At 38.1% G+C, this 27,172-nt stretch overlaps 1 protein-coding gene across 3 annotated transcripts in view; it reads right to left on the reverse strand.

The window, feature by feature from the left end:
• Positions 1-24,690, reverse strand: part of nt5c1aa (5'-nucleotidase, cytosolic IAa) — a 28,124-nt gene extending 3,434 nt beyond the window's left edge. Inside the window, exons 1-7 of one of the 3 annotated variants that reach the window (XM_088090892.1) lie at positions 24,384-24,687; positions 24,073-24,198; positions 18,206-18,250; positions 14,184-14,351; positions 12,745-12,874; positions 6,496-6,618; positions 326-510 (exon numbers count right to left, since the gene is read on the reverse strand). In XM_088090892.1, coding sequence (XP_087947018.1) covers positions 326-510; positions 6,496-6,618; positions 12,745-12,874; positions 14,184-14,351; positions 18,206-18,250; positions 24,073-24,195 — 774 coding nt within the window. In that variant the 5' untranslated portion in view covers positions 24,196-24,198; positions 24,384-24,687. Of the gene's footprint in view, positions 1-325; positions 511-6,495; positions 6,619-12,744; positions 12,875-14,183; positions 14,352-18,205; positions 18,251-24,072 lie in introns of all 3 variants that reach the window. The other 2 variants (XM_042507242.2, XM_088090893.1) reach the window with 2 other exon arrangements.
• Between the last annotated feature and the right edge of the window lie 2,482 nt (positions 24,691-27,172).

Genomic DNA, 27,172 nt, shown 5'->3' on the forward strand with positions numbered 1-27,172 from the left:
GATATTTTAAATTATGTTACAGAAAATATTATGAGCACTTTTTCTAATTCATTTCTTTTTTTTTTTCTTCTGCTAATTTTCAGCTAATTTTCTTGTTCCTTTTTGTTACTAATTTATTTAAGTAATAATTTATCTATCTCATTGCCTTCTATGTCTATGTTGCTCAGGTTTCACAGGGTTAAATTTCTGCACAAATGATGTTAAAAAAATAAAAAGGAATCCTTGCCCAGTGAAATGCAATCACTACCATACCACTCTATAATGAATTTCATGGTTACAGCAAATTGCTGTTCAAGAGAGCAGACCTCCAGTGAAAACTACCTACATGATCCAACAGCGTGTCCTCGTTGTCCTTCTCGTGTTCGAAGAACTTGTCCAGCCCGTGGGCCTTAAAGATGCGCTCAGATTCATCCGAGAAGAGGACGGCGTCACCGTCAAACGCTACCCTCAGCTGGGACTCTGACACCTCCGTCAGCTTCTCTGGCATGAACATGGTGGCTGCTGCGATGCCTGGACACAAATACACACACACACACACACACACACACACACACACACACACACACACACACACACACACACACACACACACACACACACACACCAAGAAGAAATTGATTCCTTGAAACCAGAGGTGGTGTACATGACCCCGCTTTATTTCTCTTGCCATCACAATTAGTCCCTGCACAGAGGCGTGTGTAGGAAATGACCTGAGGTGGCATTGGCCTCCCGTGCCACCCTGTTATGATTGGTTTTGTGCCTGGTCATTTTGAACTGTTTGACATGTAAACTCAATTTCCATTTAAAAGTGCAACTAGTCTTAAACCAGAGACGCAGTAATGTGCCAGAGTTGTGTCTTGCCTGACTAATTTTAAATAAAATCCAAATTGATACAACTGTTAAAAAGTTTGTTCACACAGGCTTGTTTATTTAACACTTGAACCGCCAACATTCCAGTAACCCCCGAGAACATTTTTTTTTCTTTCTTTCTTCGTATTCTATTGTCTATTGTCCTACCTGCCAAGGAGCTACAGATGTAAATTGTCAGTCCTGGTAACTCTGGCGTATTTACATTTTCATTTTATACTGAAGTTCATTAATATGCTGTCCTTTTTAAATAAAAAATAGATTAAATTAGATTAAATGAAATTAGGTTAAATACAACTAAATTAAATAAAATAATACAATCAGATTAAGTTAAATTCTATTAAATAACTATAGACAAACATTGACTTTTGCCCACTGTGTTTATCCATTTTTGACATCAGGTCGGCTACTCATGTTATAAAATTTCTCTAACTTGCTGCATTGTTCGTCCGACAGGAGAGGCTGCTCATGTGAACTTTCCTAATGGGAAAGTAATCGTTCCGATTTTTCTGACGTCACATGAATGCAGCATTCATGCCACCCCTGCATAAATCGGTTGGGCCACCCCCCTTAAAAAAGTCTTGACACGCCGCTGTCCCCGCCCTCTTGTTCATTCCATAGAGAACACCCACAATCCTTAAATTAGCCAATGACAACCCCAAACGAGTCACACAGGTGAAATCAACCTGCAGAAAATCTGCTGGTGTTGTTGAAGTCCGCGTGAGTTGGTCAGTGAAGGAGAAACGCCCGCGTATCCTCGGTATCAGAGCGCGCGTAAAATGTCCGCGGAACTGTTGTGCGCTCATAGGAAAGAAGCCACAAGATTATTCAGTCATTCCTGGATTATGGATGTATATTTCCTGTCGGAGTTTTTCCAGGAGTTACAGCTGGGAAAGAGTTAAAACTGACGCTACAAACAGGACAGATGAACTGACCAAGTGACTGATCGGCGGCACTGTGAGTACCAGGTGTTTGTAATGTGACCGATTCTCTGTCAGCGCAATTTAGAATTTAATGATTTCCTGGTTTGTTTTGTGGGTTTCGCGGCAAAACGCGGAGCGGGTTTTTTGAGTTGTATTTTCTGTTGGTGATTGAAACTGGATTGGGGTCAGTGTATTGTTTGGTCTTTGGGGTTGTTTCCTTTCAGGACCAGAAGACAAACAAAAAACAGAAGTTGTCCAAAAAAAAAAAAGGGAAGAAAATCCCATTTTTAGTTTTCTCGATCAGAAACATTTTTTTTTCTTTCTCCTAAAAATAATATATATATATATATATATATGTATATATGTATCATGATGATGATGAAAAAGATTTCTTGAAAGATGTCTTGAAAAAAATACGAATCACAGTATAGCACCAAAACCATTACAGGGCTAATTATAACCAATTAACAATTATTAACTCTTTACTTCTCTCACCAACAACTTTGACACTCATGCACTGAACAGTATTTTTATTTTGTTTGTTTGTTTGTTTGTTTTTAACTCAGGAAAACTTCCAAAAAATAAAAATAAAATACCTTTATTTGCTTTTTTCCCAGTTTTTTGTTTTCTTGGTATATTGCATTTCTTTGATGGTAGAAAAAGATTAGTAAGAGGCATTTATTATTGGTATATTTCATTTTGACTGCATTTTCATTTTTATACTTTTCCAGATCGTTTTGTTTGCTGCTTGAATACATGTTTGGAACTGAACTGAGCTGAGCTGTGGTCTATTTGTTTTTTGAAGAGCTGGTTTTTGGTGATATATGTTTAAATATCTGATGTGTTCTTTATTGTTTTGCAGTCTGTGGTTTGACAGAACTATTTTCTAACTATTAACTAGATTTCTATGTTATCGCTGTTTGTTAGACGTGACTGACTGGCAGCCCACTGTATTTAAGTAACATAAAAGAGACACCAAACCTTCACGCATCACTGCATCGTTCTCTGTCGCTTTCTATCTGTCCTTCACATGACTTGACTTTACTGGACTTTTTAACTATCCTTCTTCACTTTAAATGAAACTGTTATGTCACTTCACTTTATATAAACCCAATAGATCCTTAAATACTTCAACTATCAGCAAATTACAACTTGTGGAGAACACTGCTGCAAGGATTTTAACCAAAACTAGAAAATGTGATAATTACCTATGTTTTTATTCCCAAAAAACAAAAACAGCTTTGGTCTCTGTAGCTAATTTTCCTGTTCATGGAAACTGTACAAGAGGTGAATTTTTATATAACCTTTGAAACGTCATCAGTGCTTATAGTTATGCATAAGGTGAGTGCTGTCTGTTGAGTATGGATGTAGCTGAAACTATTTCAGTGTGTTTTCAGTTCATGGAATTGAATATCAGTGTTTTGATCGCTGAAAAGAGTCTTTTTGTGGCATGTGTTTGTACTAAAAGGCAATAACTATACATTTTGTTTTAGTGGTATTGTTATGAGGAAGACACATTAACATTAGTAATACACAGTTAACTCTAGTATTACACTATGCTAACTCTAGCTGGAATTAGGGTTTTCTCCTCCCTCAAATATGGTCACCTCTGGCTCAAAAAACAAAATTAATATGGCGACAGCAAAAGTGCCAAAATCGAGGCCTCAAAACAGGAGTCCACAACCCAAAAGAGGAAAACCCAGCTCATGTTTTTCTTTCTTTCTTAATTTCCTGCTAAAAATAGAACAAATCATCAAAGTTTTTACCGTTGTTGTTACAGCTGCGGTGCTGTTAATGCTACTCAGAGCAGATCCTGGCCTTCAGCTTACAGAAAGCATTATGTAATTGTCTTCATCACTAATTAAGACCCTTCAAGTAAAATGTCAAGGACGCTTCCTTTGATTCTTTTGTGTGTGTGTGTGTGTGTGTGGGGGGGGGGGTGCGCTCCTCACAGTCACTGCATTAGTGACATGAAGCATGTAAGTCACATGGTGTCACCTTGAGAGGCGTGTGGTTACGCTGTGATCGATCAGCACTCAAGTTAATTTCCCTCAGCCCTCGAACTGTGACACAGTAGAGACAATATGGTGTTTCCTGGTTCACGTTACCAGAAAGTCAAAAATATCTTTTGTGTTAAGGAGCTTATACACATTTTTAGATTTTAATTCATTTGAAACTGGTTTCATTCTTCATTCTGGTTAAGCTTTGCGGGATTTTCCGTTTGGTTTCTCTTTGGGTTTGACCTCTTCCTCTCTGGCAGCAGTAACAATGCAGCGTGAAATGCGCTCCGGAACACATTTGAACCTTCAGAGGCGCTTGTCACCTCAAGTCCCGTAAATTTCACATCAGTGTACTGTGTTTGCTGCTCCCTGTCAGCAGCATATTAACATCTGGTATTTCTTTGGCAGAGAGCAGCCCATGCTTTCAAATATTAAAATATATATCCACAGCCAGCAGCCTGCTGGTATTGCCTGATATGCTGTGACATGCAGGAAGCCACCACAGAGAGGGAAAATCATCAACATGCTGGTTTATGATAATGTGACTGCAGCGTCAGACGAGATGTCAGTCAATGCTACTCAAAATGCAAACGGGACATAAAAACTTAAGAATGTTAGCTTGCAGCTTGCTGTTAACATGCTGTGTGTGTAAAAATGTAACAGCTTCATTAGGGATCATTTGGGGAATATTGTGCGCTTTTCATTCTTCATTTTTTGCTCATTTTGGCTGTGTTCATGCATATTGCATAAACTTTAGCAAGATTGTGTATTTTTGTTTAATCTTGGAATTTCCAGCTCAGCTCCTACAATAAGTCTAAAATACACTCAGTAAACAAATTTGTCACATTCATACACATTTTTTTTATCTCACAGCCACCAAAGCATAAAAATCATGCATTGAAATTTGTAATTTTTATTATTTTCTACCTGATGATTTGTACCATATTTGGTGTAATTCACCAAAAAAACCCCATAATGGCATCATGACAAAAACTTTCCATTTCAAAGGTTAAAATGGTGAAAATTTATGAATATTTGAAATTTATAAGTAGGATTGATGTAGCATGATGTAAAATAACTCAATTAAAGTAAAAAATCATATTAATGTATAATATTTCTTGTAGCCTGATTTTTAAAAAGCATTTTGTGCGCTGAGTGACATGAGTGTGAGTATTTGACACTGCACAAAAAGAGTAAATTAAAAATACAAAAAGTTGCTGCTAATCATTGACATATTCTAGGCTGTGATAGGAAAAAAAATCAACTTAGCATGTAGTATATTGAAAGTAATTCATTTTTATGTTTTTTTTTTCATCTAAAAACATAGTGACATCATGACAAATTTAAAGGGTTACAATTGAAAATTTGATATTCATGATAAAGACTGATGTTGGTTAAAAATGAACTCAATGAAGATAGAAAATAATGAGAATTTATCATTTTTAAAGCTTGATTTTGAAAAGCACTTTTGTGCGCAGAGTGATACAAGTGTGTGTACTATTAAAGCGAGCCCTATTGAAGGCAGTTTTTGAGTGATTTCTCCATTTTCTTCTAAATGTACTTTGCAATTATTGCACTTCTAATAATAATAAAACTAGATATGCATGATGGATTGCTTATCTGGAGCAGGTTTAAAGTCTGAGTGCCTGGAAGGTAGGAAAGACATTTAAATTACAACATTACTGCAGCTTTAAAAAAAAAAAAAAAAAAAAAAAAAGCTCAGCTCTAATGTAATGTCAGCTGTTATTGCTCTTTATGCCGAGATAAACCAACCAGCTGCTGACTGGAGCCTTGTCTTTAACAAAGAGGTATCAGTGGTACCCACTTTACTCTGAGAAATCACATAAAAAATTCTTTAAGCATTTTTCCTGTTAAATAATCCTCATAGAGGTTGTTTTCTGAATATGAATAGAATTAACTTAAAAAAAATGCAACTATATGTTTTTTTTCAACCTAATCGCCAGAATAATGTTGGCATTGTACACTATTGCAAACTATGGATATGAGACATTTTTATATGGACACTTTGTGTTTCAGCAAAGCTGTGGTTAACGTGTGGTTATGTTTTTTCTGTTTTCTGCTTGCGTTTTTTAGGGCTATTATTAAGGGCTATCATGCCTTTTTTTATGGGGGTGGTGGGGATGAGACACAGCAAAGGGTCACAGGTCAGATTTTAACAAAACACATGTCAAGCAGATATGTTTGACATGTTTCACACATGTTTTTGTTTATGAGCCATAAAAAGCTTTTTTATTTGATATTTGATATTTTTTATTTTATTTTATATCCTATCTTATCTAACCACAGTATTTTTGAAATGTAAAGTTTGAATGATCTGCTAAATAATAACGCACAAATATCTAAGGTTTGCAGAAATGTAAAATGCCAGCATTTTTTTCTTATGAGAGCTGATGTAAAGAACTTTTTTTTACTCCAAAGTTGACTATTTGGAGCTTCTTTAAGTGTAATTTCTAAAGTATAATTAATATGTGCCCTGGATAATCATGCATGATCAAAAAAAAAGTTTTTAATATAAATTTTAGATCCTGATTATTGTCCAAAAAACACGGAAATACTTAATGAAAAAAAAAGAGAAAATGCATTCAAACCTAAAATCCTTAACCTCCTAAAATCTCTCTTGCATGTGTGTGTGGCATGTGTGTGTGGCATGTGTGTGTGTGTGTGTTGGATGTGTGTGTGCTCACCTTCAGCCAGCGCCTCCCTGACCTTGTCGGCGTCAGCAGACAGGTAGAGGTTGGTGTGCCAGGCCTTCAGGTAGCCAATAGGGCTGCTTCCTCCCGTCATACAAAACCTCTCAATGAACAAGTCTGAGGACCAGAACAACAAACACAAACAATGTTTTTAGATTTAGATTTATGTCTCAGCGTTCACTATCAACATCCAGTGCATTTTGCAGCATTTCACAGCCAAAAAAACAGAACAGAGAAATAAAATCCTCCCTGTTTCAGCGGGGAGCTGCAGCTCTGAGTTTGTCCTGGAGTCACGGAGGGTGAAGTGGAGAGTGGGTGGGAGTTAGGGACAGGGTGAGAGGATACACAGGATAACACTTAAAAGGTGGTGAGAGTCCGGGGGGGGGGGAGAAGAGGGGAGAGGCTGTGAGAGCGAGTGCTGCTTGGGTGTCTGGTTGCATTTTGGCTGAAGCGGGATCCTAATTCGCTGCTTATGTACTGAGCCAAAGAGCAGCGGAGAGCCGGTATGTGGAGGCCGAGAGGAGACTGATATTGGGTAATAAGATCCATGATTACAGAGCTGTACCCTCTTAAAGGGTGCAGGAGCAAAGTAATAGACTAATATCAGGATGGAGATTTGATCAAATGTAGGGCCATGATAGAGGAGAAAAGGTGGGTGACACCTGAGATGGATGGAGGAATGGTAAAAGAGAAAGTTAGCGAGGGTGGAGATTGATGTGCTGAATATAGAATGAGATTCGGCAAGGTTAAGGCATTTATTAGAAGCTGCACTGCGCAAGAAACTTGTCTTTGATATTGCATTTCCATAAAGATGGACTCATGAGAAACATGTTTATCCCCTTGAAACATGAAATTGGTTTGATTTCTTTCAAAAACATGACAAGGAGGCAATGAAAGACTTAAAAGAATGACCAAAGAATTAGCAAGAAATCTAGTAAAAAATAACAAGAAAATTAACCAATCAAAAACAGAAATAATAATAAAAGAAACAAAACAGGACATGACTTGAAAAGGTGCTAAAATAAAAATACAAATCACAAATTGGTGCAATTTCTTTCAGAAACATGTGAAGAAAAGGGCAATTAGCAATATAGTAAGAACTGCTCCAAAAATTGCAAAAACAACAAAAAAACTCTTTTAAAAAGGTAGGGGAAAATATTTTGGAGGAAAAGCCATATTTATTTTTAAGGACATATTTAAAATTATGTTACATTTACATACATCTTTTAAGCACTTTTCCTAGGTCATATCCTTGTTTTTTGTTATGATTATTATTATTTTTAATTATAAGTCATTTTCTTGTGCTTTTTACTTTCCTTGATAATATTTGGATCAGTTGTATTTTGTTGCTAATTGCCTTCTTCCAGTGTTTTTTTTTAAAGAAATCAAGCCTATTTGTGCATGTTTCAAAGGGTTAACTGACAGATATACTAAAGTGAAGTGTGGTCTTATATTATACACTCTATATTTGCTATATTTAGTGTTGAGCATGCTGCTTTGGTTGCAGCTATCGGTTACTGCAACAACTACAGCAAAGCTACCTTAAGCAAAATATAGCTGTTTAACTAATAATGTACCCACTGTAAATTACCTGTTCAGCTGAGTACCTCTTGGCAAGAAAAACATAGTGAACAAACTTAAACATCAATCTGATTGTGTTTGTTGCAGCAGTTGACAGTTTAGAGCAGCTAAAGAATTACATAATTTTAAACAATAATAACATTAAAAACAATAATATTGAAAACGATGATATTAAATGTAAAATGTGGCTTATAGGACTTATTATATATTATTCTTAATTCTTCAAATTTTTAAAAAATTATATACATGACTCATATTTGAAACCTTTTTTACTCATCTCCTGCAGTACTTCAAAGTACCCCTAGGGGTACCTGTATCCCCACTTCAGAAATACTGCTGAGGTTACAGAGAGAGTGAGTTGTTCAAACTGCAATGTAAAAATGCAGTTTGAACAACTTGACAAATATGTTAATATAAGAAATTTAAAAAAATATATATGTAATCCAAAAAAGTCACATGCCAGCATAAAACACCAGTCAATTAAGTTTGATGCAATAAGTGGCCACTTGTTCACAGGTCACGCATAAACCAAGCTTAACCCTTTGAGACCTGAGCAAAATGACTTCTTTCAAACATATGGGATAAGTGCAATTTGCGAAAAAAAGAAGGAAAGAAAAAGAAAACTGACCCCCAAAAGAAAAAGAAAAAAAAAAAAAAGTCTTAAAAATATTGTAAAAAAAGTTACCTGGAAAAAGTGCTTAAAATTCTGATAACTCATAGTTACATGGTTTTGAATTTTAATTATGGTAATTGCCTTTAAATTTAGTTTTTTTCTTTGTGTTTTTTCTCTTTTTGCCCTGGACATTTTCCTCTAGCTTTAAAAATGGATATAAAAGATGGATATGATATGACTCACAGATCGTCTGAAGGCAGATGAAGATGGAGACTAAAGAAACAGAAACTGAGTTCAAAGAACCGACCGTCCTCTGCAGATTCTCTCAACCGTTTATTTAACTTTGTAGTTGGGCCCTGGTGAGTCTGCCCCCCCCCCCTGCACCTCGCAGCACCTCATCACTTCAAACCTCCCAAGTGTCCCCTGCCTTTAAGACGGGCGCCGGAGCGTGGGAGTCACTTGATGGAAAATATCCTAACCATTGATGTCTTTGTATCTTTTTATTTTCTCCTTGCAAAAATGTTTTCATATCATCTATCTTTGTATGAATTATTTGCTTGTTCAGATGATCTGAAACATGCTAATAGGAAGCGGGAAATCGGCGGGAGTGCAGACACACAGCTTCATTGTGCAGTTTAACACATTTCACTTGTGTGTGTCAGAGTGGGCTGTTATGCAAACTGCATGCATATATGAGGTCGTGTACTGGCTTCAAATTAGATTTCCAAAGAGAACGTTATCACATGAGATCTCAATTTGCTGCACACAGAGCTTATTACAGGACCTGCCAGTCATCTTGGCCCCCTGGGTCCTTCATGTTATACATGCCAAATAGATGGATGAAATTGCTGGCAGGCACCTATATGCTTGTCACTCACAGCCATTCGCTAACTGTATAGTCATCCCCCATCATAGGGAGGGAAGGAGGGAATCTTTATACCTCACCTTGCACCTGTTAAAAATAGCAAGTGTAAGCAGATGATGAGGGATGAGTAGTGGTGCGTTCATGTTCAAATACGAAAAGCAAAGGAGCAGGTAAATGATTTTATGCTTCTAAGCCAGGGATAGCCTTGGCTGGAGGCTTAATGTTTTCGGGATGTCTATCCATTTATCCATCCCATTCTCATGTATGCAATATGTCAAAAATACAGAGAGGGAATTTCTTCAGTTTTGGCACAAACATCAATTTTGACTCAACAATGTCCTGATTATCCTTTTAGTGGTCATGAGTCAAACGTCAAGGTCATTGAGACATTGTCTGTCTCATTATTGGGAATGTGATATCTTAAGAACCCCTTGAGGGATTGTTTTCAAATTTGGCACAAACGTTCACTTAGATTTACCGATAAACTGATCAGATTTTAGTGGTAATAAGTCAGTCACTGTGATTTTGCATCAGTCTCATCCTTGTGAATGGGATTTCCCACAAACAACAATGAACTGAATAGATTTTCGGTGGCAAAATACCAAGGTCATTGTGACACTGTCTGTCCCATTCCTTTGAATGCAATACCTTAAGTAAGCCTTGAGGGCTTTTTATTCCCTCAAATTTCACTGCTAAACTGATTAGATTTTTGTTGTCAAAGGTCAAGGTCACTGTGACCTTGTGTCAGTCTCATTTTTTAATTTTATTTTTTATGACCCTGTCACCAGTGGAGGCTGATTGCTGACAAAGGAACTGCAGGAATCATGATCAGCAAACCCTCATTTCTGTGACATCAGAGACGCCATGTTTTCATACAGTTCTGTAGGAAAGGTCAGAGGTCAGGGGACTGTGTGACTGCATCAGGCCCTTCATGCTGAGAGCCACCAGAGAGATCTAACATGAGCATCTGAGAGGCGGCACGTTGCTTTGCGGGCTCTGCTCAGACCTGTTTTTATTTGAGGCCTCTCAGATTATTTTTACATCCCAAAGGACATAATCTTGAACTTTTGAGGACATGAAAACATTTGAGGAGCCGAGCAGGAAGTGGTCTGTGAGGAAGATGTCAGATATCCCTGGGAAGGATCCAGTCAGTCAGCTGTTCACACACTTTGATGTTTATCGCTCAGCTGAGTTTGTGTCATCAGTATCCTTTATCGTTACGCTGCCTCTTGACATTTTGTAGTCCTCTGTGTCGTGCCAGCAGCAGCCATGAGAGAGGCATCATGTTTTTAGGCTTCCCATACATACATCTGTACATATGTCCATCCCATTCTTGTGAACACAATGTCTTAAGAACACCTTGAGGGAATTTCTTATACATTTGGCACAAACACTCAACAATTAATTTATTGGATTTTGGTGGTAATGGATTAAAGGTCAGGGTCACTGTGACCTCTTCTTTCTTGCTCTCGTAAACACAATAACTCAAGAAAAGCTTACGAGAATTTTTTTCAATAAAAAATACTTGTAAGTCCAAACATCCACTTGGACTCAAGGATGAACTGATGAGATTTTGGTTGCCAAAGGTCAAGGTTACTGTGACCTTACATCTGTTGCATTCTCATGGAAGTTATATCTCAAAAATGCCTTGAGGGAGTTTCCTCAAAATTGGCACAAACGTCCACGTGGACGCAAGGATTAACTGATTAGATTTTGGTGGTCACAAATTAAAGGTCAAGGTCATTGTGACATCTATCTCATTTTTTCACGAACGTTTACTTAGATTCACCGATAAACTAATACAATTTTTGTGGTCAAAGGCCAACTCAATTTTGTTTATAAAGGCCATTACCACACATCACAATTTGCCTCAAAGGGCTTCACATATGAAACCTCTCTGTCCTCAGACCCTCACATCGACTAAGGTAAAAATCACCCTCAAAAAAACCCTATAACAAGGGGAAAAAACAATTGAAAACCTTTTCCAGGACAGACAGACAGACAGACATGCAGTACATGTTGTAAAAAAAATTACAGTCGATGACAAAAAATGTATGAGAGAGAGAGAGAGAGAGAGAGAGAGAGAGAGAGAGAGAGAGAGAGAGAGAGAGAGAGAGAGAGAGAGAGAGAGAGAGAGAGAGAGAGAGAGAGAGAGAGAGAGAGAGAGAGAGAGAGAGAGAGAGAGAGAGAGAGAGAGAGAGAGAGAGAGAGAGAGAGAGAGAGAGAGAGATGCACAGCATCAATAACATAACATGTAACAATAGCAATTAACATAGAAACTAGTCAACTGTAATTTATAATAGCATGTAATAATACATGCAAATATTGTAGTTTTTTGTAAGTGGCGATTAACACTCGTATATTGTATGTTATACTGTATATTAATAGTGGAGGCATGACTAATAATATGGCAGAGGAAGCTGGCATCAAGGGGGATCACGGCATCAGTGTGACCCTCAAAACACAAAATGTTTTTGTCTCAAAATCAAGAATCCGTTCATGCAAATCATAGAATAAAATGCTGAACTGATGACTTTTCATATTCAGAAGTCAACTTCACTTTGACATCATGTCACACAAAAGCACTTTTCTGGCCAATACTTAATGTCTAAACTCTGGAACAGAAGGGACATTTGGTCACATACTGAACTGGTAACACTGATCCTGGGAAACTGCTGATTGTATAGATCCACTGTGCTGCGGAAGATGTGTGAAGCACCCATGTTTTCACAAACACGGGTGTAAACTGTAAGTGGAACTTCAGTGGTTCACAGAAGCATCAGGTGGTAATTCAAGGTTTTTATGTTTTCTCTTCTGGATAAATTATTTACATTATTTATGCTCTATGTCAGTTTGACGTGGAGAGTGAGATAATAATCTTATCAAACTGAATTGCCAGAGTCCATGTGGGTGCTTGAAACCTCATATCTTCCTGAGCTATCAATGGGCTACACCATGACAGGAAACTATTTCAAGCCTATTTTTTTGCCTGACACATTGTATCATATGATAATGCCACAGAGGGTCGCCATAGTCGTAAATTTTCAGTTTCTGCATAGCAGGTCTTTAAACTAGTGTGTTAATGCCACTACTGTCTAATTCTGGAGGAGATGCCAGCTATAAAGCACCTGTTTTCTCAACTTAAAGCCACATCTTTATAATTAGTTCTGTCTGTGAGACTTACTGTGATGGTTGATGGTGTTGATGAGTCGGATTCCTACGTGGGCATGGTTGTATGTCACCAAAACAATGTCAAACAGTTCTTCACTTTGGGGGTACAGGTCCCGCAGACGTGCATTTACCGTCTCCAGAGCCTGTCAGGATACGGCAATTGTCAGCTGAGATGTCCAGGCCAGCACAAAAGTCAAATGTTCAATCTGCTAATCAAACTCTGTATTTGCAACCCAATCGCTAGAATAAATGTTGCTATTGTGCGTTTCTGCTGACCTCAGATACATCACATTTGCGCCTTATTATGTGGCTTATATGCTGAAACTTTGCTTTTTTTACATTTCAACAATGCTGGTAAGACAGGTTTCGGCACAAAAATGACTTGGTTATGGTGAGGAGAAATTCATGTTTTGGCTTAAATACCTGCATTTGATGGTACAGTCCCCACTTGAAACACAGCAATGGCTCTTTATAGACAACCGCTTTTTGCAGCACTTTTTCGGCTGGAAATGCAGCTATATCTAGGTGGAAAACATCTGCTTTTCACGGAACTTTCCCAGCTGGAAACACATAGATTTCTCCAAAAAAAACATTCACTTTTTGTGGCACTATCCTGGCAGGAAATGCATTGATGTCTCAGGAAAAACACCTGCTTTTTGTAGCACTGTCCTAATGTATACGGACAAACAATAGCTTTTCGTAGCACCATTTTCGCAAGAAATGCAGAAATATCTCTGTAAAAACAACAACATTTTTTTTGGTACTATCTTGGCAGGAAATGCAATCAGATCTTTGTAAAAACAATCAATTTTTTGTGGCACTATATGTGCAGGAAATGCAGCAATGCCTCAGGGAAAAAGAACAATTTTTTGTGTCACTATCCTGGCAGGAAACGCATCTATATCTAAGGAAAAACAACCACTCATGGTGGCACCATTTTGGCAAGAAACACAACAACATCTAAGTGAAAGCAATCACTTTTTGTTGCAATACACTGGTGGGAAAAGCAGCCATGTCCCATTAAAAACTTTTCCTGGCAATGTACCGCTGTGTCTTTTTAAGTCTTTTTATAGCAGTAAATGGAGCCATGTCTCAGTAAGAAAAATCATTTTTCGTGGCACTATTTCAGCAGGACGCACAGTGATATCTCTGAAAAAACCAACTACATTTCAAGGCATTTCCCTCGTGGAGACACCGTGATGACTCACTAAAAACAACCAGTTTTTGTTGTTTGTCAGTCTTATAATGTGGTCTGTAGCTCGGCAGACATCTCGCCGGGGTGACATGACGTCCAACATCCTCTCCACTCCGGTAATTTAAATGTTAATATGATACGTATGAAACATACAAATAAAGCATATCTGTAGTTTGCAGAAATACACAATATCAACATTTTCCTCTAACGCCTGGGCTGGTATTTGTCATGTGAGTGTGAGCTTGTTTGACTTCAACCTTGACGAAGGGGAAAGCCGGTCCGGGGGCGAAGGGCTCGTTCTCATGCTCGATTTGGTACCTCAGGTACTCTTCCACCCCTTTCTGCTCAAACACCTTCTGCTCCCGTTCAGTCCGAAATAAAACCCGAGAGGAAACTGCAATGGTCACTGCGTTCTCCGGCTTTGGCTGCAGAAAGGAAGATATGAGACAAAAAAACTGTTATGACAAAGATAAATAGGAGAAAAAAAGCGATGATGATGAAAACACAGAGAGGAGAGTTGAAAGGTTTCGGAGGAACGGATGAGCCCGTGGGGCAAAACTGACCCTCAAACTAAACCGTTCTAATAATACATTTCACTTTTACAACTGCATGCTAATGGGTGTCGCGGTTATTTCTTTTACAAGAAGCGCTGGCTCATTAAAACTTTATTTGCATGCAGTTCAAAGAATTGTTAGAGCTCTTCACATCACAATACATGCCGGGCTACATGCACAAAACATGTGATACATTTCGGCTATTTTGGCACCTTTAATCTGTTGCAATGCTGTGACATTACAACAAGCTGCAAATGGAGATCTATCATAAGAATGGTGCCATTTCTAATCATGGGACAACAAAACCAGCAAGAACGCAGCTGCATACAACCACCTGAGTAACATCAGTTTGTTCTTTTATTCAGAGGAACTGTACAAAAATAATTGAGGTAAAAGGGGGGCTTAACCACATGTTGTAAAGTTTTAAAAGACCCTTCTCCATGTTCTTCATATTTTCTTTGGACCCTCATATAGACTTAGAAAAACACTGCAAAACTCTAAATATCTTAAAATATCAAATTGACATATTAAACCTCTTTCAACAATGAATAAATAAGAGGAAAAGCATAAAAAATTGAGGCTGATATACCCTAATTTAATTGTTAATATTGTAATAAAAACCTGCTTTCAAAAATGTGTGTAAGAAATTAACAAGATGATTAGAGAAGCTTGAGGCTGGCTCCAAAATAGTCAATCCAATGGACACCAATATTAACCCTTAGGGACTGTTTGGTGCTTTTTAAGCACTTTTCATTCTTTTTTATATATATATATATATATATATATATATATATATGTATATATATATATATATATATATATATATATAGATTGTGTGTTTGTTTTTGTATTTGTTTAATCTTGGAATTTCTAGCTCAAAGTTGTTACATTCATACAGTTAACTGCAAAAAAAAATGCGCCATTGAAACCCATTCAAACTGCAAATTTTCCACAGCCATCAAAGCATAAAAACATGCACTGTATTATTTCAGGGTGTTATTCTGGGATTTTGCCTTGCAATTTGTAATTTTTACTATTTTCCAATCAATTTATTTATTTATTTATTTATTTATTTTTTTTACCATATTTGGCATATGGTATACATGCTATTTCCACTAGGTGCACTGTCACAGTAAATGTTGCTGCAAATACTGGCCATTTTCCAAGCTGTGATAATGATAATTAAAAAAAAAAAAAGATTATCTTATTAGCATTTAATGTATTGAAAATAATCTTTTTTTTTTTTAATCTAAAAACCCTCAACCCCTTAAATGCCCGGCCTGACTGGCTGATGTTGGTTAAAAATAAGTCAATGAAAGTAAAAAATATTGTGTAATATTTTTTAAAGCTTGATTTTGAAAAGCGCATTTTGTTCACAGACTAACACAAGTGTGTGTAATATTAAAGCAGGCCCTGAAGGTTATTTATACAGTACAAAGTTTTTGCCCCAAGGTTTTACAAAATTACTATTTAAAGTCTGAGCTGCTTATTTTGCAGCTAGCTAGTAAGTACCAAACACCCTGTGCCCTCAGTGAATCCTATCACTGTTAAGCTCATAATGTTCAGAGTTTGGTGAGAAAGTGTCAGGAGGCTGTTGACTCAGCTCTGTGGTCATTTTGGAAACTAAGTTGTGTTGTACATTTACATTATATTGCATGAAACTGAACAGAGATTCTCATATTTATGTCAAATCGTCAGTGAGTCACCAAATAAAAATGTAATGCAGTGTGTGTGTGTGTGTGTGTGTATGTGTATGTGTGTATGTGTGTGTGTGTGTGTGTGTGTGTGTGTGTGTGTGTGTGTGTGTGTGTGTGTGTGTGTGTTGTGGACTCCAGTGAACAGTGCTAGATGGCAGAGTGGCCTCATGTTGCTTAATGTGTGTTTACGCTCGGGTGCTAGTGTTTAAAAGGGGACGGTAGAATTCTTATGAGGGCAGCTGGCATTAGTGCCCACAGCAGGCAGATGAACTCAGACGCTGCCTGGTTGGTGGGAGAAGAGCAGGGAGGGGGCCTCTGGAGCCATAATGTGCTTGTGAAAGTTTGTGTGTGTAATGTACCAGGACACACAACTGCGCTTAAATGTGTGCAAGTATCTTCTGCTCAGCTCTAAATCCTGCATGTTGCCTATAATGGTAAAATCAGTTTAATAAGAGATAATATCAGCAATTTTTATTGCAGAGTAGCTCAGTGTTATTAGTACAAACATTTGTATTGGCAATGAATAATGCATGCCCCTGAGTCAATATGTGTCTACATCCGGTGTGTGTTTGCATTGAGGCAGGAAGCCGTGTAACAACACACACATGCATGTTTGTGTCCACGCCCCGATGGCTGTGAGCTGATAAATAGGCCACAGGCTGACGGGGCCACTGATTCACTGTGCCTCTATTTAGCCTTACAGCAGCACAACAGCACTGCCTGCTGACATGTCACCTACTTACCTGTTGACACACACACACACACAGACACATGCACGCACAAACATGCACGCACACATCACTTTGTCAGGAATAATCTTGACCCACAGTGAATTTGATCAGATGATAACACTATTTCTGTAGCTGTGAGTCCACTGAGCTGAATTGTGATGAATGTTTGCACGTGTATAAATACATGCAAACTGTGCATACAGTATAAATGTCGTCTTATGCCATATTCTTGTGCATTTGTTAGGTATATATTTTGTATGTTTTTAGTGGTCACTTAGACTCAATGAATTTGCCCATAGAGCAATATGTTTATGAAACACAGCGTTTCACACAGTAGGAATACACAACAATTTTCCACAGTTTCTGTATCCAAACGCAGGTCTTTGTAAAGTTTGTAGCACACACTGATGAGATGGGGTGGGGGAGTGGGAGTGGGGGTGGGGTGTAAAAATAATTCTCATGCGCAAAAATACACAAATGTGGAGCTTTGCCAGCTTTGCTCATTTAAAATGAACACTGCGGGTTTCCATCCAAATGTAGAGTAAATTTAACCAAATTTTTAGGGAACTGGCAGAAGACATTGCAAATAATGCACTTTTCCATCCATTAAACGTACAGATGTTTCAGAAAATTCCACATTCCAAACCCAGAAATTTCCAATTTTTTTTCATTTCTGCACGCATTTAAAAAAAACTAAAAACTCATTCCACCATTTAAATTCATTGCACAAAATTACAAAAAATCCAGTTTATATTTCCTTACACAAAAAGAAGCCCTCATTTGTTTTTCCTTACATAAAAAACCTAAAAAAAATCCCAGTGTATATTTCATTTTTTTTTTTAAATCTAATTTATTTTTCCTTACCCCCTACCCTAAAATTAAGAAATCCACAGTTAACAATTAAAAAAATATTTTTAAAAAGGTTGGAAGAATTTTTAGAAATTTCTCTTTTTTTTAACATGATGTGTCAGCTAATATTAAACTTGAATAAAATCACAGGAGCATGAGCATACAGATCACAAAGCCTCATACGTAGCTCTCTGTGTGTCTGTCTGGTGATTAGAACACAGCATGCTGGCTCATCAGCTCACTGACTGTCCGGCACAATGTGAATCAACATGACGGCACACGTGACGATGCGGCGGCTCAAGTTGTTTGGTTAGTGGAGTGGGTGCGTCTGTGATCATGCGGGCACATCGACAGCTGAGGTGAAAAGGAGGTGAAAAGGCAGTGGTGATGGTCATACGGTAGCCATGGACACAACCTTTGACCTCACATGACGATGGGACATACTTACGAAGAACACGCCTCCCTCCACCTTCCGGGCTCGTCTCCCTGACACCTTAGCAGAACGACAGTTTGTTTTTATTCAGAGGAAATTCACGAGCTTCACTGACAATCCATCCAATAGACAAATCCACCCAAAATACTTTTTTTTTTCGCAGTAAATCAAGTTTTAACACATGAAGAGAAACAGTTTCACAGAGCTATGTGTGACACAATGTGTTGTGGAAAAACAGGGGTCTTTACGAGCGCTGCCGGGAAACAGCTTTGCACATGTACGACTGCTTCTGGCGCACCTTCTCCATTCGAGTCAGTTTACTCTATGAATAACATGTCACACAGTCTGGAAGTGATCCCAGAGGCCAGTTCTTTGCTGTGACTCGATACCGGCAGTGTTAACAGCCTGCCCTCTCTCAGTGGGCCTCTACTCCCACTGGGAATGCATCAATCACACGGCTCCTGTATGCAGGAACCAGCAGTAACCATGATCACCTCATATTGATTTGTATGGTGGCAGAGAATATAATTAACTCTGCCAGGACTGCAAACATAACAACCATGTGTTTATTTTTTGTTGCATTAACTATTACGGCATGATTTATTGTCCCATAAAGCTCAAAAAAAGGAAATAGTTTTTGAGCCCTCTCCCCCCTCTTCCACACCTTACATATTAATCCTGTCAGAGCTCTGCCTGATCAGCAGGACTGGTGTTCACGCATAACCCAGATCCATGAGTCATCTGTAATTTATCGTTACATATCTAAGGCGCTGACACATCCCTTCCGTCCACCGGAGAATTAAAAAGAGCAGGAGTGATAAAGGGACTTCCAGACAATAGACAGAGACCGAACAGAGAGGAAGCAGTGGGAGAAATAGAGGAGTGAAAGGGTGGGAAGAGAGTGGTGGTGGTGGTATTGGGGGGGGAGCAGTAGGGGGGCTGATATTTATAGATATGTAAAAGGCCAGTGATGATGCAGTCTAGTCAGGCCTTGGCAGATATGGTAACACACAAGTGTGACTGACCACTCCAATAACAGCCGTAATAATGTACTGGTTTGTCTGAAATCAGGCCAGTATCACAATATCACATAGACCGTGAGCCGTGATGTACACTAGGTTAAACAGTATAACAATATAATAGCTCATAATAACAATATAACAATATCAGTATCTTTATCTATATACAGTGTATATATACAAGGACTTCTGTCTTTGTCTCAGTATACAAGCACCAGGAGAGAACTGATTTATTGATTCCTCCAGGGCAGGTGGAATTATGCCCTCATTCATTAGTTGCAATAACACTATATTATTCATATAGTCTATGATATGGACCGCATCACAATCATTAATACAATAACTTCGGGGTAGAAAACCAATGCAATAGGTATAAATAATCAAACGGCACTGAGCAAACTCATTGATTAGTTTTAAGCCACCTCAAAAAATCTGTCGGTTTAAGCATACACAATATTTAGAATAATTTCAGCACTTTACCTTGCTGTGACACAGCCCTTAACAACGGCAATTTGAAGATGTTTTGTCAAAAACACCAGACACCGCTGAGAAAAAGTCTTCTTACTCTACTGAACAGCAGAGCTGCTGCTCTAACGCTGCCTCAATCAGCTGTTGTGGAAGGTAAAAAAAAATTCAAACATAGTCAACACCTTTGGTGATTGTTTTTTTTTTTTTTCTTTTTAGGTGACTAAAGTATGTTTTGCTTTGGGCCCTGTCCAGGTTGGGTAGTTTATGTTTATTTTATATAAAATACTACCTTTTCAAGTTGTATGTCTCTCACCTAAGCCAAAATGAAAAACACTAGTCCCTCCTTTGTGCTTACATTTTTTTAATGCCTGGCCAGTTTTGCAGCACCTCTTTCTCCTCATAAATAACAAACAGTCCCAAACCACAGAGGGAGGCCAGTATGGCGACCAGGAACACTCGCAGAACGCAGAGTCCAGTTTAAGTCAGAAGTGACGGAAAAGCTCAACTTCCAATCGCATTATCTGGCCGTGTTAGTCCGATTTCCAACACATTGATTTAACTTTTTCTAACATCATGTAAACATACTGAGTGTCCACCAGAAGGCTACAAGAAAATATATGTGTACTGAGGAAGAGTAAAAGAGGGTACTCTCACAAAAAAGGCCAGAGAATTGACTTTTTGACACACATTTTTCATCTAGCAAGAGATAACTGCGCCATTTCCATGTGGACACAGTATAAAAGCTTAGAAAGCGTCATTTTGATTTGTCAAAATTATGTCATTGCAGTCTTTCTCCTGCTCAGTTATTACTGTAATATGACAATTTAATTTCTACTTGCAGTCATTTGATTAAAAGCCTGATAATCTGCATGCTCGATACTAAATAATCTGAGGCTGAGATGGATCGCTGCTGTCCATTAGTATCATGTATTTATTCCATTGATGTAAAGCAGTAATATTTGGAGTTAAGCAGTATCGCTGCTGTGTACAGAATGTTTTACAGTCTGAAAATAAACCACTGTGGCCGCACTAATCCGCACAGGGCAGAGATTACTCAGCTTTTAGCCACTTTTAGCTCTAGTACCTGGTTCCCACCATTATTTCGCTCACTCTTTGTTGTTTTTCTGTTATTTGTTTAATCTACTTTTCTCAGTTGTTTCGCGTGTTATAATTCTATGAATATAACTGCGATAACTCTGCTCAGCACCTTGTGCACTGATTCCCTGGAAGAGCTGCTGTGTCCTGAACAGTATGTTTTAGTCCTGCAATGCAATTAACACTAAACCCTGCTACTGCATGTCTGCTCCTCTTTGTCAGCTCAAACATGCGTTCAAGGGACATTTCATCCCAAAATCAAAAATCCGTATTTTTCCTGGTACCTGTAGTGCTAGTTTTGGTGTGAGTTGCCAAGTGTTGGGGGTATCAGCCATAGAGGTGTCTGCCCTCTCTCTAATATAATGTGATTAGATGGCAGTCGGCTTGTGGTGCTAAAAGTGCCCAAAAAAATACATTTGAAAAACTCAACAGCAGTGTCTCTTTCCAGAAATCATGACCTGGTCACTCAACATAATCCAAAGACCTTGTTGTGAGCACTTTCATGCAGGAACTATTTTCTCTCTATTTAACTACACCTGCCAACTGTATCACTGCACAGAAGGAAGTGCATCTACACGCGGCCGAGAAGCTCTTGACGGCATGAGATGCAAACATTAATGGCGTTCTTGTCAGCTGAGGCTTAACTCTTTGAGACCTGAGCAATTTAGCTTGTTTTCTTTCAAAAACATGGTAGGAGAAACAAAAGAAATGATCGTCAAAATAGCAAGAAATTAATAAAAAATACAAGAAAATTTTCTGAAAATCAGAAATAAAAAATAAAAGCAAAAAAGATCTAACAAATAAAAAGGGCAAACAAGACTTGGGAAAGTGCTTAAAATATATCCTATCTCTGCAACATATTTTTAAATTTGTAATCATGTTAATTATGAATTATAATCATAAATATATTTTTTACCCAGCTTTTTTTCCCTTGACATTTCCCTTGGCTTTTTTAAAACACATTTTCTAAATCTAGTAATTTCTTGCAATTTGTGGAAATTTTTTTATCCAGTTGCTCATTGCCTTTTTTTCCTGTACTTTTAAAGGAAATTTCCCCACTTTATGCAGGGGTCAAACATTAAAATACTTTTGAAAGGCATCTGAAAAGCAGTGCAAGAAAAGTGATGTCGCTTCAGGTTTCAAAGAGTTAACATTAGTTAGCTCAGTGTTGCTAAGTGAGATAGCGGATGCATGCGTCCTTCTGTGCAATGGTAAAAATGTTTCAATTTCCTATATTCCAATACTTGAAATTGTGTAATGGCTGATACAGAGTACCAATGAAGTAACAATACATGAAAAACAAACAAAAGAAAAGACTGCTGTTTATCAAACTAACCATGTATGGATGTGATTTTTTTTTGGCATGGCTCAGGTCAAACCTTTAAAAAAACATAAATGAAATGAAAAAGAAATTCAAAAATTGCTGAAAATTTCACCAACTGCTAATGTTACACTATTTCCCAGAAACCAGTTATTTTTTTGCTGCTCTAAGGCCACATTGAGATGAAAATAGACCCACTAAAATGGGAAAAGTCTTCCCTTTGCATTTAAATGTTTTTTTTGCATTCATATGACAAAAATGGTGTGTACACGTATCCATAAAAACAACTGAAAAAGCTGTAGTATGCATGCCAGGCCAGTAGTTGGCGGTGTAACTTTGTAAAGACACACCATAGAAGAACGCCACAAGCATGCATGAAGTGCGTCCGTGACTTCACCGTTCTCACAGGATCCGCGCATTGCCAGGTGACACGGCGTCAGAAGGGGTTGCGTTTTAAAAGATTACACTCTTGAACACACTATTAAAGTTTGGGTTTTCAGGCCTCGCAGTGTAGTGTGAACAAAAGGCCAAACTGCAATAAAAGTTTTTCATGCAAAAACTGTTGCCATGTAAATGGCCCTAAAACAGTAGCTGCCACAGTGCACCTTGCTGCGTAGGCTACTCATGCAGAGCGCCGAAGAAGAATTGATTTCTGGAAAACCTGCTGTTTTTATCCTGCTGTGAATTCTACTTTAGAGTGCATAAATTACGTGCTTTCAGATTGGTGCATAGACTTGGTGCAGTATTGGAGGTCTCCAACTGGTCTACTGGTATCTGTATCAGAACAATGCTTCCATCTAGTTCCATTATACTGGAGAAAAGGCAGACATCTCTACAGCTGGTTTCCCTTTCACTTTGTTCAACAGCTCAAAACAAAACTTAGACTGATAAACAGCTCTAATGGTTTGAGGAGAAATATGTACTTTTGATTTGGGGCTGTCCCTTTAACCTTTTGCAAAGTCATCATTCTCTGATGACTCTTAGAAGCAAAAATGCTCTAAAGGCAGAACTAAGGAACTAAGGACAAAAAAATATGACCTGGACAAAAACAATGTGTGAAAACAATAATTCAATAATGTTTTAAATATATGGTTTGAAAAAAATGAACCAAAAGTTAGCGATAGTAATTTGCGGAAATTAAACAAATAATAAAAAAATAGAAAGAAAAAAGGAAAAGAGTGAGAGAAAAAGAAAGAAAGAGAAAGAAAAAGTGAGAGAGGAAATGTGAGAGACAGAGAAAGAAAGAAGACAAAAGTAAAAGACAAAAAAAATGACGTGGAAAAAATAATAATTGTCTTCTTGATGTAAAATATTCTAAACATGTGATTGAGATAATTATAAATTTTGTTTTTTTGGACATTGTTCCCTAGCTTTTAAAAAAATAATTTTCTAAATTCAGTCATTTCTAAACACAGCATGTAAAATTGCTCCAGGTTTCACAGGGTTTAAGTACTGATCCAGATCTACAGTGCACTGCTGTAGCGTACATTTACATGTGAATATTTCGGTTAATTCTTACTTGTTTTATAATTGTGCTCTCAGTTTTTCTACTCTTATTTTGAAATGCAGTCTATGCCATATATATGTTTTATGAGGAATACTGTAAGAAGGTGGACAAAATCAGATGTAACTGAGCCTTTAGACCAGAGTCCATCGGTGCCTGGTGCGTCTGCCATTAAGATTCCACTCATGATTTGGAAGACGGCTGTAATCGTAGTTTGATGCCGCGCTCTGTGACCTCACACTCTTAACCTTATCTAACCCTTGGCCCCTCCGTGTACGAGGTAAAGTTTGAGCTGCACGTGGGTGATGTAAGCACCTGACTCAAAAGTTTATGTGGGTTGAAAATGCAACAGGAGACGAAAAGAGAAGACGAGTAAAGGGGATCTTCGACATACATTCATTGTCCGGTAAAGACGCCTTTGCTCACAAATTATCTAAAAAAAAAATCAAGAGAAAAGATGTGAGTGCAGACTCACCGGTTTGGGCTTGGTGGTGAGACCCAGGTGGTCCTGATCAAACTCTTCTTTCTCGTCCCATGGTCCTCTGCTGTCCCCGTTGGACGAAGAGGCGACTTTGAGCTCCTTGACCTGTCCGCTCATCACCTGCACAGGGTCCAGACTCATCTTCACCATAAAGAACCCCCTCCACCTCCTCCGTGTGCTCCCACAGGCGCCCCGCGACCTATCCCAACCCTCTGATAAAGATACAACTCTCTCCTACAAATTAAAAGTGTCCCTCTACAGTCTGCTGCATTTAATGAAACTGTCCTACATTAATAATGACTCACTGCAGTTGTTTTCTGGGCTTGTGAAGCAGCCAAAGTGTGACGGGAAAAAGTCTTCTGCTCACTTGTCTGTCTCCTTTGCCCCCTACCCTCAAGAGGATTATTGCTCACTGCGTCCAATTCCAGAGGACATGAAAGACGTTAGCTGCTCCACTCATTCACAGCCATTCTGATCAACACACACTGTCACACACATACACACAGTCTATCCTTTGTGAGTGTGGTGCAGGCTGTGCAGCGGTCCATCTGCTGCTATCTGCTCAGAGTCTCTTTCTCTTTCCCCACTCAGTGACCCTCCTCCCCTCCCCTCTGTCCCTCTCTGTCCCTCCCTTTCTGTCCCATTCAATCACTCCCTAAGCTCCCCTGCTTGGCTACCCCCCCCCGCGCAGTCTTCCCGCTGACCAATCACAGGCCTGCTTCCTTATTCAGCCACGCTCCGCCCCTCACCCTCTGCTGTCCCTTGTTGACGGTGCAATTTGCCCAAGAGGCTCATGGGACGTCCAGGCACACACACTAAGTCCAAGCAAAAAATAGCCAATAGCGTGATGAGCCATTTAATCTGGAGGCCAGTCTGAATTGGGTTTTTTTTGTTGTTGTTTTTTTAATTAGTGAGATGGGCTGACAGAATTTTGCACATAAAACAAAAGCAAATCAGGTGATAAAGAAATTTTAAAAAACCTCAAATGGAAGTTTTTGATAAAGAATTTAAACTCTTTATATGGTTTTTATTGACTTTATTTGCAATATAACACCCTACACTTCCTTTAATAATCACTCTATTCTGAACATGGAAGATTTAACCCTTTCTAACCTAAGAAAATAGCCTGAATACGGGAAGAAAGCAATGAGCTATGTTCTTTCTTTCTGGTTATGAATTATTTAAAAAGAAAACTACAAGTCTAACGTCTCCTTCCGTTATATGGAAAGAAAGAATGACTCAATAATATAATAAATATAAGATGTTACTTTAAAAAAAAAAAAAAACAAAGAACCCCCCCTTAAAACAAGAAAATGACCTGTAAAAAGTGCTCAAAAATATAGTAAAACTAACATCATTTTAAATGCAAAATTCTGATCATTGTAAATATAGTTTTTCCCAGCTTTTTTCTTTTCTCCCTAAACATTTTTTCCTGTCTTTTACATTTTTTTCAAAATCCACTTATTTCTACCAAGTTGTTCATTGCATTTTCCCCATGTTTTTATTTTTATTATTATTTTTTTTTAAAAATCGCACAGATGAGCTCAGAATTCAAAGGTTTAAATACTTGTGAAAGGTGTCTGGAAGCAGCAAAAGAAATGTGATGTCATTGATTCTGAAAATGCATCACATGATGTACATCCTATAACTGTAATTTTCCAAAAATTAAAAAGGTACTTAAAAAAAACGTATCATGATGGAGAAAAACATACTTGAAAATACAACTTTTATGGCAATGTTGTAGAAAATCTACAGGGTATTTCAGGCTGCAACGATTCTAAAAACAGTCAGGGAAATCCTGGTGGGACTGTTAACCCTTTTAATCTGAGCAAATTGACTAGACTTCTTTCAAAAACACGGGAAGAAGGCAATTAGCAACAAAAGAAGAAATAACTCTTTTAAAGAAGTTAATATCCTGAAAAAAGGTACTTAGAAATTATACTTTTTCCCGAGCTTTGATATTTTTTTCCTAGATATTTTCCCATAGATTTAAAAAAAAATAATCTCTAAATCTGTTAATTTCTTCCAATTTGTGGAACATTTCTCACCAGGATGCTTATTGCCTTTTTGTCCGTGTTTTTGGAAGAAATCTCACCAATTTCCTCTGGGTTCAGAGGTTTAAATACTTTTGAAAGGCGTCTAAAAGCAGCACAGGAAAAAGGGATGTCGCTTTGGGTTTCAAACGGTTAAACACATGTTAGTTGAAAGATAGTGGGCTGAGAGAGGGGGAGTGAGTCAGAGAGGGGTTGATCAGAGGATGGGGGGCTGAATTAGCCTAAAGCTAGCAGATAATGGATGTAACCTCCATTTAAAACCAAGGTTGCACAGCGAGTTGAACATTAGTGTTCTTACTCATGCACGCTGACTGCAGCACAGAACCAGAGCTCCCAGCAGCCACGTGTCTGTGGTTTGTTACCATGTTTCATACAAAGGTGACATGACAAGTTCACTGATCTTTTAATCACAATGATATTGATACTTTTGTCCCTTTATGGTCAAAGATACCCTCACTTTCTAATAACTGCTGACTGAATTTTGGCTTCACTTCAGTGCAAACCAGCACGGTGATTCATTTCTAAATTGCACTCATCATTTCTGGAGCACAGTTTGGACTCTGCCAGGACTCAGGGCTGAAAACGAATTCTGGTGAAGCGTCTGACTTCAACAAAACACATTTTTTTTCAATAACCCTTTTATTTATTGTATTACTAGAAGATTTTTTTTTCCACTAATAGTAGTTCTACTAATGATAACCATAATAGTAGTGAAATTGCATTATAGCACACAGTCGTTTAGTAGCAGTATTCAGTCCTTTTGAAATGCTTTATACGATACTTTTAGCCATGCTAACTCTAGTCGGGTTTCCATTACAGATTCACGATAAAACTCAATTGCGTTATTGCGTTTAGAGTTATGTTGTGCGCTTTCTCCTCTGGCGATAACGTGAGTGATAATGGAAAGGCGAGCCCCTTATACATGGGAGCGGCCACATATGAGGGAATTCTGGGAGGTGATACTCCACAATTTCACAGAGGAATTGTGAATTCAAAACTTCCTGATAATCTGCTCAACTTTTGAAGACTTATGTGCAATA

This window comes from Plectropomus leopardus, chromosome 17 (assembly GCF_026936395.1).
Source record: "Plectropomus leopardus strain MGB_pleo_1.0 chromosome 17, ASM2693639v1, whole genome shotgun sequence".
Lineage (NCBI taxonomy): Eukaryota > Metazoa > Chordata > Actinopteri > Perciformes > Serranidae > Plectropomus > Plectropomus leopardus.